This window comes from Leuresthes tenuis, unplaced genomic scaffold (genome assembly GCF_036924035.1).
Source record: "Leuresthes tenuis unplaced genomic scaffold, fLeuTen1.0.hap1 SCAF_2, whole genome shotgun sequence".
NCBI lineage: Eukaryota > Metazoa > Chordata > Actinopteri > Atheriniformes > Atherinopsidae > Leuresthes > Leuresthes tenuis.
In genome coordinates this window covers 12,459,802-12,477,439 of record NW_027325356.1, presented here as the reverse complement: position 1 = coordinate 12,477,439, position 17,638 = coordinate 12,459,802, and the positions used below count along the sequence as shown (strand labels likewise).

The 17,638-nt window shown below is 38.0% G+C and overlaps 2 protein-coding genes across 5 annotated transcripts in view; both read left to right on the top strand.

The window, feature by feature from the left end:
* LOC140301651 (trans-1,2-dihydrobenzene-1,2-diol dehydrogenase-like) overlaps positions 1–17,638 on the top strand; it is a 208,614-nt gene that overhangs the window by 73,928 nt on the left and 117,048 nt on the right. The window lies entirely within an intron of this gene.
* celf6 (CUGBP Elav-like family member 6) overlaps positions 9,587–17,638 on the top strand; it is a 141,052-nt gene continuing 133,000 nt past the window's right edge. For all 4 annotated transcript variants that reach the window (XM_072380222.1, XM_072380221.1, XM_072380219.1 and 1 more), the window contains exon 1: positions 9,587–9,913. In XM_072380222.1, coding sequence (XP_072236323.1) covers positions 9,664–9,913 — 250 coding nt within the window. In that variant the 5' untranslated portion in view covers positions 9,587–9,663. The remainder of the gene's footprint in view (positions 9,914–17,638) is intronic.

Genomic DNA, 17,638 nt, shown 5'->3' with positions numbered 1-17,638 from the left:
GCCACAATAGTGGGACAAGTCACAGATGGATTGGATGAGCTCGGACAGGAGAAGGGTCAAAGGGTTTGCTGTTTGTGGCACATGTACAAAGTGCATAATGATCACAGAGAGCTGAAAAATAATGACAAAGAGATACAAATTAAGAGGCACCAAATGGGAGCACAGGAACACAAAAAGAGCAAATAGGCAAAGTGACTGTAAGGAGATTAACAGTGATACAATAGATACTTTAAAACAACAGAACATGACCACAAAAAGACACAAACCCATTACAACAGGACAACAAAGACTCACAAGAAGACAAGAGGTACAAAGTGTTGTTTTTGCCAAATAAAAACAAAGAAACAAAATGAATGTTTACTATAATCATTTGCATCTCTTGGTAAAGAAAAAATATGACTAATCTGCAGGCAGGCTAGCTGGACACTTCTACTATGAAACTATGCTGGTGTAATAAATGCAGTTTGCAGTTTAGCATAGTCTTGCTGAAATATGCAAGTATGCCCTAAAACACTTTGTAAAACACATGATGCTCAAAAAGCAGCATTCATCCTTCAGCATTGACAGTGCCTCTTCAAATGTACAAGTTGCCAGTTCCATAGGCACTAATGCACCCCATCCCATCAGATATGGAGTGCTGAAAACAAGCGAAATGGTCACTCTCCGCTTTAGACTGGAGTAAAATAATTAAAATAATTCCAAATTTCAATCTATCTGTGCATAGAAGATTTTCACTTTTGGTCAGTCTGTATTTGAATTAGATTTCAAATGGATCATAGGATCATGGTCACATATGGCTTTTTATTTCTAACGCTAACCCTAAGCAAAACAGACAATATTTTTTGCTGATTGCTGAAGTTCTGAAAATGTTTATGTCTGAGAGACTCTCTAAGGTGCCCTTTTAATACCCAGTGATATTGCTGACCTGTGGCCAATTAACCTATTTTGCTAAAAACATCTTCGTATGCTCAGTCGAACCTTTCAGTTAGGAGTTTACATGTTCTCCTTACCCTTCCAAGGCATACCCTGAATTTCACCCATTGGCAGCTTCAATGGGCTCCAGCCCTCCTGTGACCTTGAATCAGATTAAGTGGGTATAATAAAAGGATGAATGGATGGACATCCATGGTACAGTGAATGCAGCATCATCTGAAGTTCAAGGCAGAGACAATAAAAAAAGGGGTGGATAACCTTGTAAAATGACACAAGTTTCTCCTGCAAATCTGAACAGCTCTCTGAATGTTATATTTTCAGATGAATGGATCCCAAAACAAACTGTCAGGGTTGTGTTGAGTTTTTAAACTGGTAGGTAGTGACTTCAAACACCCAAATATATGTTCTCAGAAAAAGTGATTTTTCTGTAATATGTCTCCTTTAAGTCCCATTGTCCTTGTGCTTGCCCTGTGATGGACTGGCAACCTGTCCAGGGTGTACCCTGCCTCTCGTCCGATGACTGCTGGGATAGGCTCCAGACCCCCCGCAACTTGACCGTCGGATTAAGCAGGTATAGAAAATGGATGGATGGATGGATGGTCCTTGTGCTTTCGTCGCCTCAGTATAAAGTGTGAGATGTTAATATATGTGCACCGGTCTCAGTAAGACAAACCCTTAAATTTGTGCAAGCCAGGTCTACTACTGAGCTGAAGAGATCTTTTGCTAATGAGGACATTGCTGTTATTATAATCATCAAACTTAGAAGACAGACTTTTTATTGGCATTGCACTAAGTTAATCTTTCAATCATACTTCTTCACAATTGGATTTTTTATTGTATCATGATGATTATGAACAGATAAGTGTTACTAATTTCCATAACGTTAATGATTTTCATGCTTCCAGTGGCCCCTCCAGAGTTAGGCATTTGAAAAGAATTCTGATTTAAAATCCAAGGACAACTGTGGTACATCTACTTTTGAGTCTGTACTAATTTCACACACACAAAAACATCTGTCAACACTCGCTATTGCAAATTGAAACAACAATTTCACTCTGATGTTTTCAGATACTGATGACATTGTGCTGATGGTATTGGTGGTAATGACAGGCTCAGATGGGTGTTTATTTTAAAGACATTTATGACTACAGCTTTGAAAACTCTTCTCTTTCCAAGCTGCTGAAATAACAATTTCCATAGTCTAAAGTCATTATGTTTTCTTTGCCTAGTCTGGAAAAGAAAAGCATTTCTAATTTTTGAGGAGTCTATTCAGACAAATAAAGGACATTCATTGTGTGGTTACAGGTACAGCTGGTCATTATGTTTGGATCTATTCTGTTCAGTGTATTTCCATACTCTCCACATCTATATCTACTCTCAATGCTTTCCTTTCTTTAGCAATTTGTTTCAACACAGTTTTCTCTGCCATCACCTTGTAAGTTTACAGAAATAAAACTACACAAATATGCTAAAAGCTTCATGCACTTACTTAGTATATAAAGAAAAACATTTAAAGAAGGAATCTGGCTTATTCTGAACTCCTATTGTTTAAGAAATGTTTATATGTTCCTGAATCCCTTAGAAATACTCTACAGCTATCTATGAAAGATTTATGGCGATGCATTTGTTCTCATAGATGACTTTTCAGAATTCTTTTCATAATCTCTGTCCCATTTTTTCTAGGGGGTTGATCACAAAAGACGTCATTAGTAACTTTGTATGGAGATTGGTGCTTTCTATAACTAGCAGGTTAACTTGAAAGTTAAATCAAGAGTAACAAAATGGAAATGATCATGAGTATATGTATTAATGTCTGTGCAGTACATAAGTATATGGGGACAACAACTTGAAACAACTAAGAAACTAAAACTGAAAGAATTAATAAGTGTGTCATACCTAAGCGTGTGTAACGGTACTAATAAGCATATACTATAGATAGACTCTACTCCATGTCCAGAAAAACTGGGGAATTTATAAACTTGAATCATTTCTTTTTAATTTAAAAAAAGCACATTTTAAAAGTTTTTGAATGACTGGATGACTACAATCAGCTGAATAAATGGTGACAGTTGAGGGTGTCAAGATTAGCTATGAAAGGATAATAAATCCACCAATGATTTAGTCTTTTCAAGCAAGGATGGGTTGCAGTTCACCACTGTGTGCCAAACTTGTTCAGAGAAACTAGTGTTAGATTGCAAAGAGCTTTGCTCTTTCAACATCCTCATTGCATAATATTGTGCAAGATTAAGGGAGTCTAAAGAAATCTCTCTGTAAAAAACCAAGAGCAGAAACCAGAAGCTGTTAGATTTGCATCTTCGAGTACTCAGGCTGCACTACATGACAAACCATCAGTCCACCATGATCACAAAGAGTTGAGAATATCTTGAAAAACCATCTACACTTACACGGTGTGCTGCTACATCCAGAAATGTAACCAGATATTACCCAAAGAGGAATCATAATATCCATTTTGCATAGAAAGGCTGCCAAGTTATCTGGACATGAGCTCATCTCAGATGGACTGAATGATAGTGGACACACAGAGGTCAGATGAGTCCACATTTCGGGTGCATTTTTGTAGAAAAACCAAAACCATTGCCTATATGTGAAGGTACCATTGATATAGAGACAATTTTGGAGAGACAAATAGACCATCAAGGTGGCATCTTTTCCCAGGAGGTACAGTAAGTTGTTACATATTTCAACAGGACAATGTCAGACCTAGTTCTGTATAACTTCTAATAGTGTGACTTCATAAACAAGGGGAATGCCTGCCTGCCTGCTGTGTCCCTTTGAAAATGTATGCTGCATTAAAAGGAGAAGAATCAGACTATAACAAATTATGGACTGTCAAGGAGCTGAAATGGACACACATAAGTGTTGCTGGAATCAATTTTGTTTATCTGTTTTTTATTTTTTGTCAGGACTGTGGTGCAGGAAGGACCCAGATGCAGAATTTCTCAAAAATCGAAAAAGGTTTATTCCAATAACAAAGGTAAGGTAAGAACAGAGGGCATGGCAGGGCCCGATATCAAAAACACTTAACTATGGCAAAACAAGACTATGATGAATAACAAACAAGACAATGAAAAAAACACGACTAGGGCACTGTGAAAAAACAAGACTATGAGGCATAACCAGACTTAACTTTCAGCGTGAGCGTAGAAAGAAAAGTGAGGATTCTGCAAAGACTGTGACTGAACCTGGAAACTAAATGCTGTGGGGAAGTGATTGGTGATGATGTGCAGCTGGGAAACGGAAAACAGGTGACATGAATGAACCTAACGTGACAGGGGAAAAAACATGAGCTGAAAACATAACAAATTACCTGAAAATAAGACTATTAAAAGATAAATTGGGACATTTTTTGAAGTACAAACAAAGTAAGTTGTCAGTGAGCACACTTAGCATAGTTTAATTGAGATTGTGCTGTTTTGATAAAAGGTTAAAAAATAGCCAAAACAAACTCAAGTTTTTATTGCATTTGTTAAGATTTCCAAAACAAGTTTTGGAAATTGAGTTTGCATGTTCTAAGCGGAGCTGGCTTCTGATCTTTTTTAAGTTCTTCTCTCTCCCTTTGGCCTTCTCTTAACTCTTTTCAAAGTCTGCTCTCCCAAGGATCCTCAGAGGCACCCTGAAGACTGCTGGCTGAGATGCTGTCTGCATCCTCAGTCTCATCCCCAACTGATTCCATCATATCCTAACCACATCACCTCCACTCTCCAGTCAGCTTCTTTTTCATTAATACGGAAAAACATTATTCTGTGAGAGCATACTCCCTTTTTTGCATGACACAATTACATTACTTAACTGGGATGGAATGGTTGTACAACTATTCTAAGGCATGTGCTCATTTCAGTGTACACAAGCTCGTCTTTGTATCAGTGTATTGTGGTAATCTTTTTCATATTTGCACAATAATATACCTAGGTCAACTTACTGTAGGTAATGAAAACAGTATGAGTGCTGAGTGGCTTTGAAAACAGCTTTAATACATTTTACATTAAAAGGAAACATTAAAATGATAGAAGAACCCTTCAATCTATAGCAACTTCCCTCAAATCAATGGCTATTTTAGAGATAAACTGACAAAAACAACTTTAATGTAAAGTTTAAATACCAGTACCTATAAAAACAAGAGCACTAACTTTATATGTGTAAAAATATTTTAAATTGTGCTGCAAGTTATGTGGTTGATGAGCCATAGGTACTCTTTAATCCTCTTTGGAAGAATATAGGTTGACAGGAAAATTCTGTATCAACATCCTGAGGGAAGTGAAGTGAGTGAAAGGGGGAATGTGCATGTTTGTTCCCCTGAACATCATTATGAAAAAATACACACATGCTGTATGCATCCAACTGCTATAACATTAAAACAACCAACAGGTAAAGTAACACTGCTCATCTTGTTACAGTTCTGTTCGCTGCTGGGAAACTTTTAACTCTTTCCTTTGACTCTTTCCATATACCTAAACATTTTTGCAGACCAGTTGCCCAAACAAACCCTGACTGCTTAGAGCTCTTTTGGCTGCATGATGAGGGTCAACTCAACACCACTGAGCTGTACAATGACAATGCAGCTTTCCATCAAAGTCTGGAAAATAGGCAACACTTAACACTCCACAACTTGAAACCACTACTCAAAATAACTTCTCAAAGTTCTGCATATGTTTGTTGAAGGATATCCACAGCCCACACATAATACTTCTACAGTAAACTGATCCTCACTGAAATCTCAACAAAAATCAAAATGTTGCATTTCCATGCTGTACGTAAAACCCAATCGACTGTACTCAGGGGAGGCCTGCACAGCGGATTGTGGGATTCATTAGTTTTCAGAAAGCAGATGACTCACTGTTGTCTCACTGACCTCTTATTTGTTGTTCTCTCATTTATTCAGCATTTTGCGTCACTTGTGAAGTTAAACATGCACTATGTTGCCTGCTTATCCTTCAACAGCACCTTAACAGCAGCATGCATGAAATACAACCCATAAAGGGAAAATAGACATGTAATACACCTCTTCAAAATAGTAATTAACTAAACTGAATTTAACAGAAAAATAGTTCAGCAATTACTCATGTGTCTTCCTTATAGCACAGAAGCAAATGAATTGACAAGGAATTGTGTCTTGAGAGAATATTATGGCTTCTGAGTTCTTTATCTTGCAGAGTGGGTGTGGGGGGAATTGCGCATCCCTCCCTCAGGCAGAGACTGCAGTTAAGGTTTGAGGCTGCTCTGGTATTACCATATACTCTCAGAAATTCACAAAAAATACTGTCACACCTTACACTGGCTGTTCCATGAATATCAATGGCTGCTCTCCTTTTAGACTTATTCTACAAAACAGACAGTGAAAGAAAATGTTCATGCATGACTACTTTCAACCTAGCCCAGTCCATATATCCAGTTTAATGGTATAATGAACACATGGTATAAAGGAATTGTGCATGACACTAAACTGTTAAGCAAAATGCATGCCTTATGTCACTGATTGGCTTCTTCAAGGAACTATATTTTTTTGTAGTGGTTTCAAGTGGTGTGTCTGTGACATTCCTACAAGTCACCTTGACAGCACCGTGAATAATTTGAGTAATAAAAACAGAAAAGACACACACTCAGGTCTGGGAAATAGCAGTTGCATTATGTGAAACCCCAGGGTAAATAAAGTTAACCCCTCTTCGCAAGTTCATCCCCACTTCACAAACAAGGATGGAACCATTCTGACAACTACGCTTTTTTTGGTTAAAGAAGAGTAATCAGAAGTACCCTGTGCAACCATCCACGTTTGTAGCACAGACGAGAGGAGGAGCCCTGTCAACCTTCCTGATACACCTGCGCATGTTTGAACAAAGAAGATACTTATACATGTGGGTATGATTGAAGAGATCATGCAGTACCTGTGTTTCTTCCTGCCAAGCAGTTTACAAGTCTTCACAGCTGTGCAGGAAAACTATGCCACAGAGGAATGAAAAAACAAGGGAAAAAAATCACAATGCCAGTAAGTGGCACTGAAGCCAAATTAGCTATGTCTTTCTGGGAAATAATGGCCCTGATGGTATTGACAAGGGAGGCATGTTGTATTTTCAATCCCCATTCAGAAAAAAAAAACAAAATCAAAACAACACACGATTTAGGCAATCTACAAATATATGATTAAATAGGAAATAAATAAATAATCAGAACAAAGACAATGCAGTACCAGATGTTAGTATTACTCTCAAAACATAACTTTCCCTAAAGACCACCCACTCTGACAAACATCAGGGGTGTACACACATACGAAAGCCCACAAAGCAAACAACACATAATCCATCAAAGCTGATTTCTCAACTACCTGGTGACCAACTAAGTTCTTTGGGTACATTTTGACAACTCCACTGGGGTGAGTCTTTCACAGATGTAAGCTCTTCTTATTCTGTAGTGTGATATATATATATTTTTTCTTTTTCTTGTTTTTTGTCTTTTTTTTTCTTCAGGGATGCCACTCAGTTGTCAATTCACACCAGAGAAGAATGTTTCATATATAAACACTTAGTAGCTCACTGCAAAAATATTTTGGAAAGATTGTCAGGTAGATAGATAGATGATTGTGACATTCCATCGTGAGCCTGCTTTATTGTACTAATTAGCAGAGGCAATGTAACAAACTAATAATTACTATTTAATTACATCTTTTTGATGCCCAATTAAGTTTAACTTAACAGAGGTTTAGCATGTCTGGTGAATGCACTTTAGTAGACATACACTCACACTGATCCCAGAAGACATTTTTTTTCTCCACTTGCCAAACTCCCCCAGAGGATCAGAGGTCAAGCTCAGGTAGAAAGCAACACCTCTTGAGGTGTGACAGACACCTTGTCTCACTCTCAGACACTTAAATAGGGTGAATCTAATTACTGCAGACACAAGCATGCAGCCCTTGCTCACATTTTCTACAACACACTTGCTATACACAATCAATTATTGATACTTGATATGATCCATAAAAATGCCAGTCATATCAAGGAGTATGAGCTGAACTTGCTGTGTATTGATGTTACATTCCCGTCTGCATTAATTAGACCTTTTCTGTGCAGAGAATACACTGCACGAGTTAAGAAACATAACCACTGGACATACTCACCTGCATCAATAATAAAACTACTCTGAAGAGTGCCATTGAATGCATCATTATGTGTGAGAGAAAGAAATGTGCACAGAAGATAAATAGAAAACAGGGATAATATGAAGTGCAAACATGAACTGTTAAAGTTGTAGCTCCAACAACCTGTTTTATGGTCTGTGAAAGGCAGATTTGGTTCAGAACCATGGACAGGGACACACAACACGGAAGACGTGATGTTTGAGGATTTTTAAATGCTCATCCATCCACATTGTCTTGCTTTGTGTATGCATGTCAATTTTTTCTTCTTCCTTTTTTCAGGAATAGTCCGATATTCTTATTTGAGAAAAGACACTGAAATAACACACTGTCTTGAGAAAATCTCTGGCCTTTTGTGATCATTCTCCATCAGCTAACCATGCACTTGTTGGATGTTGTAGGATTTTTTTTGTGTTGTTTTTGTTGTTTTTTTTTTTGTTTATTTAATTTCAAATTCGGGTCAGCATTTGTTGTACTCTTATTGCTGATTCTTAATTCTGATAGGCTAATTTAGCTTACTATATCTTAAATCACAAATAATTCTTGAATATTTTTAAATGCAAATCTACTTGAAATCATAACAAATGCTTGTGTTTTAAAGCATTTGAGATATTGTCTTCTGTTTTATATTAGGGCTCTCTTCATATACTTAACAACGTACTTGAGCTCTGTTGCAGAGCAGTGGTTGTCATTTCACATGTGTCCCACTCTCTCACATAGTTAATGAGATTAACCTGCCATTACATGGTCTTTAGCCCTTATTGTAGAGCTGCTACCCCACTCCCCCTTTCTTTTAAACTTTGGATTGAGACTTTCTTATGTACTGTATGTACAATTACGCAATGCAATTACGTCCGTCAGAGGATAAAAAGTACATGTTGTCACACCCTGTTTCAACATCCAACATTTCAACATGTGCCTTCATTGTGCTGTAAACAAAAGGCTTAATTAATTCAAAACAGAAATGAGCATATAAAGGGTGAATTCTTCATACAAAAATTTAATTATGATAAGCAAGTCAATGTGTCAATAGATTTACAAATCTTAATCAAACCAACATGCAATTTAGTAATGTTAAAACAAAACCAAATCACCAAACAAAGGGTGCAAAAGAAGCACACATAATATATCATAATTTAAAAAACGATTTCCATTCTACACAACTGTTTGCTTACTCTGCCCTCAGCCATCCCACTCTTCTATTAGGCTGGGCCAGTCTCATTATGCAAATTATGGAGTGGGTGTGGCTTGTTCACAAAGTACGAGCCGACGTCAGAGGACAGCTTGGTGGGGGTTAGGGGTAGTGGTGTTGGGGAGGGTGGGGGGTGGACACCTAAAAATGAAAACATATAAAGCATAAGATAAAATAAATAGGGCTGATTCTAAACAAGGCAGCTTATAGGCTGTAAAGGTAGAGCATTAGGGAGGGAGGGGAACTGGAGGAGGAGTAGGGAGACAGGAAGATATAAGGGAGGGGGGGAGAGTGTGCACTGTGCAGTTGACTACAGAGAGAGAGGGAGAAGGGGGAGAGGGTGAGAGAGAGAAAGAGAGAGAGAGAGTGCAGCCCGCCGGCCCATTGAGGAAAGATGGCTACAATCACTGCAAACGGAGTGCAGCAGGAGAATGGATTCAGCACCACGAACAGCGCCGGCAGGATGAACGGGCTTACCATCGGCCAGAACACCATTCCAATGAAGGACCACGACGCCATCAAGCTTTTCATCGGGCAGATTCCCAGAAACCTGGAGGAAAAAGACCTGAAACCCCTGTTTGAGGAATTCGGAAAGATATACGAACTCACTGTACTGAAAGACAGGTTTACGGGAATGCATAAAGGTTGGTTGTGTTGCTCTCTTTACTTTTGAGATACTGTAGCTATTAAGAAAGAGATAACGAGGGAAGAAATGCAAAAGGAGGTCTAGCTCAGTTGTAGGGCACAGGGCAGGGAAAGAGTGTTAATTTGCAGATGTTTGGGACAGAGTGGGAGCCCCGAGGACTCTTCACGCGCAGACTCACATACAAACATATATGTGTACATAGGAAGCGAGAGGGAGAACACGTGGAGGCGAAAGGCTCGCAAGTTCAGGGTTAATTGGTACCGCGTCCGGCCAATCCACGTGAATACTACGCTGAAAACGCCTTTGTGTGTTTACATTGACTGTCATGTGCTAAGTATCCCTGTTAAGGCCAGTTAAGGGGGCGGGACAGGGTATAGGCAAACGCGCGGGATGCTGTGTTGTTTTTCAACTGAATCAATTTCTTCAAAACTTCAGTAATAACAATGATAATGATAAAATCATCCATCATCCATCACAGAGAGCATTTTATGCATATTGTCAGCTTGAAATAAACGCTTTCCGGGAAGCGGAAAATGCAAGCCATTATCAGACAATCAGCATCGGTGATTAAGGTGGTGCCTGCATTCTGCTTTGACCTTTCAGTGGGTTGGAATGCTGTCTATACTTTCGGGCGTCTTTTTCTGTGGATAAGAGTATTTACATGGCAGCTGTATTGTAATGGTGCTCCGTGGGCGGGTTGCAGTCAGGAAGTACAAAGCAGGATAATAGTAGAGGCTGAGATCCAGCATGCGTCCTCTTCTCGCTTGTTCTGCTCACACTCCGCTCCCCAACTCTACTTACTGTCCAAAACGACCAGGCTCTGTATTCACTTAGTAATTAGAGAGACAAGCCACGGATGACCAGGGATCGATCAATACTAATGATAGTCTATTATAAAACAATGCCACTGAGCAATTAGAGCTTCAATTTCAGAAAAAGCTTGAAAGCTTGTTTTAGTTCAGCGGAAATAAATTCTGACAAAAGTCCAAAATTGCAAGTTTTAGTCTGATTCGAACAGAACAGAGAATTCTTGGAGAACTATCATGTGATTGTAATTGAAAGACTTTATTCAAATGTGCATTTATCTATATATTTATCTATTTAAGACTAATTTAAGACAAAAAGTCTTGAATCACTTTAAAAAAAGCCTAATAATTAAAGAGAAATAACGTCATTATTATTATGTTAGTTTTGTTGTTTGTTAGATTTATATTATCTGTGCTAACATAAGAAGACTACAGTTTATAGCTGATTGTTTAACTATAAACTATTATTTTTGTTGAAAAAAATTATGCAACTTTAGTTACTCTCACACATATACACATACAAACCAAATAACAATCATGCACTTTCCCCACCCAGATATGCACCAGTGGAAATGATTTCCCAATAAGCTCACCCTCGGTACAAAATAAGAATAAAAATCCCAAGACAGGCAATTTATGTATAATATTTAAGTCAGTGGCTACAGTTCATGATCTTATTGATTTGCTGAAGAGTAACGCGCTCTTGTGGGAAAACTGAGTGTAGGCTCAGCATAGCTGTCTTATAAGTGCACCCCTTAAGATATTTGTGCACCACCTGTTCCTCCAGGCATCAGCCGTTGGTGTTAAAGCTGCTCCTCCTCTTTCTGGTGTTCCTCTTGGATGATCGATTAAAACAATATTTCTGATGTTCTTGTTGTTTACGCCTGTCCTCGACTATCCCTGAATGTCAACACTCTGGAGGATGGTTGCCACGGGAGGGATAATCCTGTTCCGAAGCCACACTGTACCGCATGCTCACTGAAATCATCCTCCACCAAGGCCACTCTGATGTATGCGCTATGCTCACTTCATCCTGTATGACATTCAAAGTCACTTTGGGAGCATAGGCGTGCACTTTTAATAAGATTTCACAAATGCATTATATGGATGAGTTTTTCTTATTGGCCACTCATCCAAAGCATGTACATGTCTCCTACTGCGTTCATGTTTGCTATATGTAGGCTGAAGGAAGAAAGTACACGAGTAAGAAAATGGGATTAGAGTCATTAACAAAAGAGAACTAGGTAGAGAACGTAAGTGGATGTGTCACTCAAGGAGAAAAATTACAGCCTGGATTTTTATTCTGAAACTATGAAAAGCTTTTGTAGGGAACTGACGTAAAATCAATTACATGCTGTGAAATCATAAACAAGTGCCTTCTTAACTTTCAAACGAAACTCCAAAACAAACAAACAAAAAAATAAATCTTTTAAAGTATTTTAGAACTGTAAAAAAAGGAAATTTTTATGCACCTAAATTGGATGCTGTCAATCTAACAAAGAACCCCCTCAATTCTACATGCTAAACTAAATTGTGATCTAAAACCTAAGCACTGTAGAAACTTTACATTGTCCCTGTATCTTTTTTTAGTGTCCACAGTTTGAGCCATTTGTACCAGCAAACAAATACTTGCAGGTTTAAGACATTCAGCCATGATAGCTGCGTGGTTGTGGATTAGCTTAATTTTGGATAGAGGGCATAACTTCTTACAATTCCCATTAGGATTATGGCTTAACAGCTAACATTATAGCTTCCCCAGGGCCCTACTGAGTTTATTCAGAATGTAGATATTTTAGCAATCAAAGACACCTAAATGCTTCAGGATAGTGGGATTCCTGTTAAATACATAGTTTAATATAACTACAATAATTGTCATCTTGATTGTGGGTCACATGACTACTCTTTTTTTAAATGGGTCAACAGAAAATGTTCACCTGAATCAGCAATTCCCCTAAGTTCTCTGGCTCTCTCTGGCATCTTTCAGCTTTTTGTTTTGGTTTTACAGACAAATTTACTCTGTTGCTGAACTCTCAGCGCTCTCTCTGTGTGGTTTATAGCTACAACAGGCGGCTGTTTTTCAGCAGAATAATTCCAAAACAGAACTCTACATTACCCAGCAGAGAACACGACAGACAAATATTTTCATTTTGCTGGCAGCTCATCTAACAATCACAGTAACATATCTTATGGTTCAAAACATTAACTGGAAGAAAAATAAAAAATAAAATTTGTCTAGCAGATTTTACAGTTTCTGGCTTGAATTAACTGATATATCGGCTTCTCGTAACTGAAGTCATTATTCAACTAAATCTAGGTGGATTCTCCTGGCTTTTGTCGAAACCTGCACCTTTTAACCTCCCTTAGATGACTTATGTTTGGGTTGCTGATAGATGTAAGAATCACATGTCAGTCTCAGGATCACCTCCTCCCAGAAATCTCCCAAATGATCTTTTACAATACACTCTGTATTGGGGAGTTTTATTTCAACCTGACATATCTCTGGATGATTTGACAAAGTAGTTACTATTGTCAAAGCTGCAGTAAAACAGACACTGAGTCTTTTCCTCTGTCTCTAAAAAGACGTAGAGGAATAGCTCTTTAGTGCATGCTGTTTTGTTCACAAAAGTGCATGATTCGCTGATGGATAGTGGCAAGCTATTATGTCTGAGGCATATGATCACAAATTCAATCCACTTTATTTTTTTTTCTCACAACACACATTTCACAGCAGGCCAACAGAGGAGTTGGGAAGAATCAGCTTGTCTCCATGATCCCTAAAAAAAAACAAACAAAAAAAAACGTTCAGAAAGATTGCGTTCTTTGCTGTAAATATAGTTCATTATCTACTCTGAAATCCCTTTTTGGGCTTATTTGTGGGTTAGAGAGCTTTGATTTGTTTCAGAGAAATTATGTATATTGCTGTTGGCATCAGTTAGTAAACCGTACCTAATAGATCATTTGCAGCACTAACTTTTTTCACAGCCCAAGTCCTGTGACATGGAATCGCACCATAATTATGGATTTAAAGGTAGATCAAAATATGTCATGTTTGCTCATAACTAATTCATGTGGAATTTATTGCAGCAATTTGAAAAAATGTTCGGTGCTTTGAAAATTCTTGCTCTAGGCATTTAGAGTATCTCTGGGGACTTCTTGAGGTATCTGGGGAATTGTATATTTCCTATTGTCCTGCACATTTAAGTGAATACGTATATCTGAACTTTTTTTTTACATTTTTCTTTTTTTAACAAATAATCCTATACTGCCTTACAGTTGTTACACACTGTTGCCTGTAATGTCGATTTGATGGTTTGCATGTCTTCATGGAGCCTTATATATAAAGTGCGTGGGATGACTTGACACTATTGGCATGCACAGAGCTCATCAGTGTGTGGTGCAGCCAGGTCGTGCTGCTTAACATCCATCATTTTGCTGAGCACTAGATTATCATAATACTTAGTGTCAGTGCCAGAGCGCATGCATTGTTCACACATGCTGAATGTTAGTGGGGGGCAAATCTTTTGCTTGAGTAGCGTTATCTATCAATCCGTCTCTGATGCTGAGAGCAGGGACTCTGAGCTGCGCCACACAGCCAGGAAGAAGGGATACAAAGAGTTGCTAAATATCCTCATCCATTCTCCTCTCCTTGGTAGGGCCATGCAGTCTAATTGCCTATAAATAGCTTCCCAAATTGACATTTAAGAAAAAAAGAAAAAAAAGTCTTTTCAGCCCTGAAATGTCAAAAGTAAACCACAGTAGAAAAGTAATATCAAAACTAATCCATGGGAGTATCCGTTCAATTCTGAAATAGATTTGTGGCTTCCCACGAAATTCACTTCTTTTGACTTTAAATGATGGCCACTGAGTCATGGAGCCATGCTTGTATTGGATCTAATCTACAGCAGGATTGTTGTTGAGGAAGTGCCGGACAGTGATTGACACTTTGTATAAACTGAGTGACAGGTGTAGCTTAAGTCTACAGATGACCTCTTTGATCATTAGAAAAGGGGCTATGTGTGAACCCGACAGCTAACGGCTGCAGTGAACAGACCAGTTCCAAAGTAGACGGATGGAACAAGTGAGAGATGGAACAAGTGAGAGATGGAAAGATGCTCTAACTCAGACACAGGAAGCGGTGGATGAATCCTCCTATTTGTCTCAGTTGTTTTACAATTTTTCTTTTCATTCTTTTATGCCTATGTTGTTGTTTTTTAATTAATCTGCATTATTTTCCCACTTTGGTGAGCATCTTGAATCAGGCATGTTTGAGGAAACTGAAGGAGAGCAAATTGCTCATGATTCGTAAATTCACTGCTAATGAATTGAAATTTTATACAAATTTGCTCTGGAGTCATTTCAATTACAAGTACCTGAAGCCTTTAAAAAAGCACAATTTATTCTTAATGCCTGAATGCAGTTGTGAGCACATACTAATTTCCATTCTAAAACAAAGTGTTAGAAAAAGCAAAAGGGGGGGAGAAGTTCTTAACATAATTACCCAAAACGTGTCTTGCAAATGCAAACGCCAATTTCACATCTAATGCTTTCTCTTTGAACCAGTTCGCAGGGTTTACTTTTCCATTTGCCTTACATACAATTGGTTGAACTTTTGTCCCTCACTGAAATTATAGTGTGGTAAATTGTATTTGATTACCAAAGTATTATTTTCACCCCACTTAACCTGCTCATCACAGAAAGTCACAAGACTGCCAGTTGAACCACATCAAGAGCTTACCCTTAATTTTAAAATCGTGTCCATGAGCTCATCTTCTTCTTTTTCCTAATCAATGTAGGGAACTTATTTCCCCAATCTTTGGTCAATATATCGAGAATTTGAATTTAGCAACGAATGACTTAAACATTATTGATGGTATTTGCTGAACATTACAAGATCTTAAACACAAATGTGAATTGAAGCAATGCACATTTTTTCCACCCATTTATAATCAAATAAATTTATCACATGATGATACTGTTCGAGTTCTGTAATTCTGTAATCCAGTGTGTGTGTGGTAATATTCCAATGAGCAAAGGCCAATAAAACTTCCATATTTTGAAAAGTCCATTGGTTCAAGTGCATGTGACATGGAGGGGTGCAATAATGATGATAATTTACAAGTATAATATATATTTGTCCGTGCCAGTTAGTTAACTTAAAGTTTTAAACTGACAGCTTACTCGCTACCAGCTGCTACATCCCCATTACCTTCTCTCAAACAGTGTCATTGTTTCTCTCCTCATGTTCTTCAAGCTGAATTCTCATCTGTTTCACATCTGGCTCTCTAAGTGAGTGATTCCTTTGGGCTTCAGATGTCCCCTGAGCCAGCTCTGATAAATATGAACCATTCCTAAGTCCTGGAGATATTGCACTGCTGTTATGAAGCAGATGCAGCAATTCAGCTGGCCCGGACACAAAAAGATAAACATGAAATACAGGTCAAGATGTGATTTAAATATCAAATGGTACCATTCTTAAAACAATAGATCAAGAGGTCAGTGGGCACTGGGGGCATATTGTTTTATTTGTAGTTCCACTAGCTTTAATTATTATTTGAGAGAGACTGAACTGTGGTGGAAGTCATGCTCAAATCATTTAGGTAAAAATTCTTGTTTGCAATAAAACATACAACAGTTAAAATGTTATTCACGTAAAAGGAACAAAAGCATTAGTGATAGATTTTAGTTAAACCATCAAAATATTACCCATGAAGAATGGCCTGTGAATTATACTCATTATTAATGGTTCATTTACATTTAATATATATGTAATTGTCAGCCATTTATTCTTGTAGCCTGGCAGTTTCATGTTTTATTAATATAGACATTTATCTTCATTAATATAACATTTTATATACATAGTCTATAAAAATCAATATTTTCAATATTTAATAAACGTTTTAGTGGAGTAAATTGCAATATTTCCCGCTGAACTGCAAAGTAGCTCAAAGCGCCAAATAGTAACAACAGAAGTCCCACAGAAATTGGTACAAATTATATACAAAACTTTTATAAAAGCACTTATCTCAGTAAGCACATTTCTAAGTGAGGAGGAAAAAAACCTCTAATAATATGAAGTAATATTAAATTTTTGCATTTCATGTTAAGATTAGAGGACCTAAGACAATAAAAAACTTATTTGACAAAAAGCCAATTGGTCACATAGATTTTTATTCGACTGCATGAATTTTTTAACTGATATGAGGTAGAAACAGTTTTCAATGAATTAGTATATTCTGATAAAACATTGCTGACATATGTGTCAAACTTACACGTGATATACTGCAAATACCACTGAAAACAAACCTCAACAATTATCTTAGGGCTATGACACAGAGTCATCTTTAGCCTACAGCTCCCACGAGTCTTTGCTAAGACATGTCCCCCATGAGGCCTCAGGCTCATGCTCCACAGTTTTGTAATGTCACAAAGGATGAAGTGTGATTCCCCAGGCTCCCAAACTTTCCTGCTCTGCTTGAGTGGCTTGCTCTTTCATCAGTGTCATTTAGGTGATTATTCCTCTTGAGTAACTGACTAGTTGCGGAGGTGGGTGAAGGTTGTCGTGAAAAGGGAGCTCTTTTGGCCAGGTGCCAGAGTGAGTTGCTTGCTTTTGGGGGATGATGGTTTGCTAGGCATTCTGGGTATCATCAGTATGTGTAAGTGTGTGTTTGTGTGTGTCTGTGGGTGTGTGTGTGTGTGTATGTATTCTCCCATGGGAATCCTTGGCAGTAGGTGTGACATGTAGTAATGGGAAATTATGCTGCACAGAGCGAAACCTCTTCTGAACAGGGTCACCCATTGTCAGCGCTGCCAAGCACGTAACAGAGCAACAACTCAACCTTTAATGAAAGCTGTCACGTTTTTGTCAGAGCCGTATTTACTATACACAAGGTATTTACATTCACTTTCATGAATTTTCC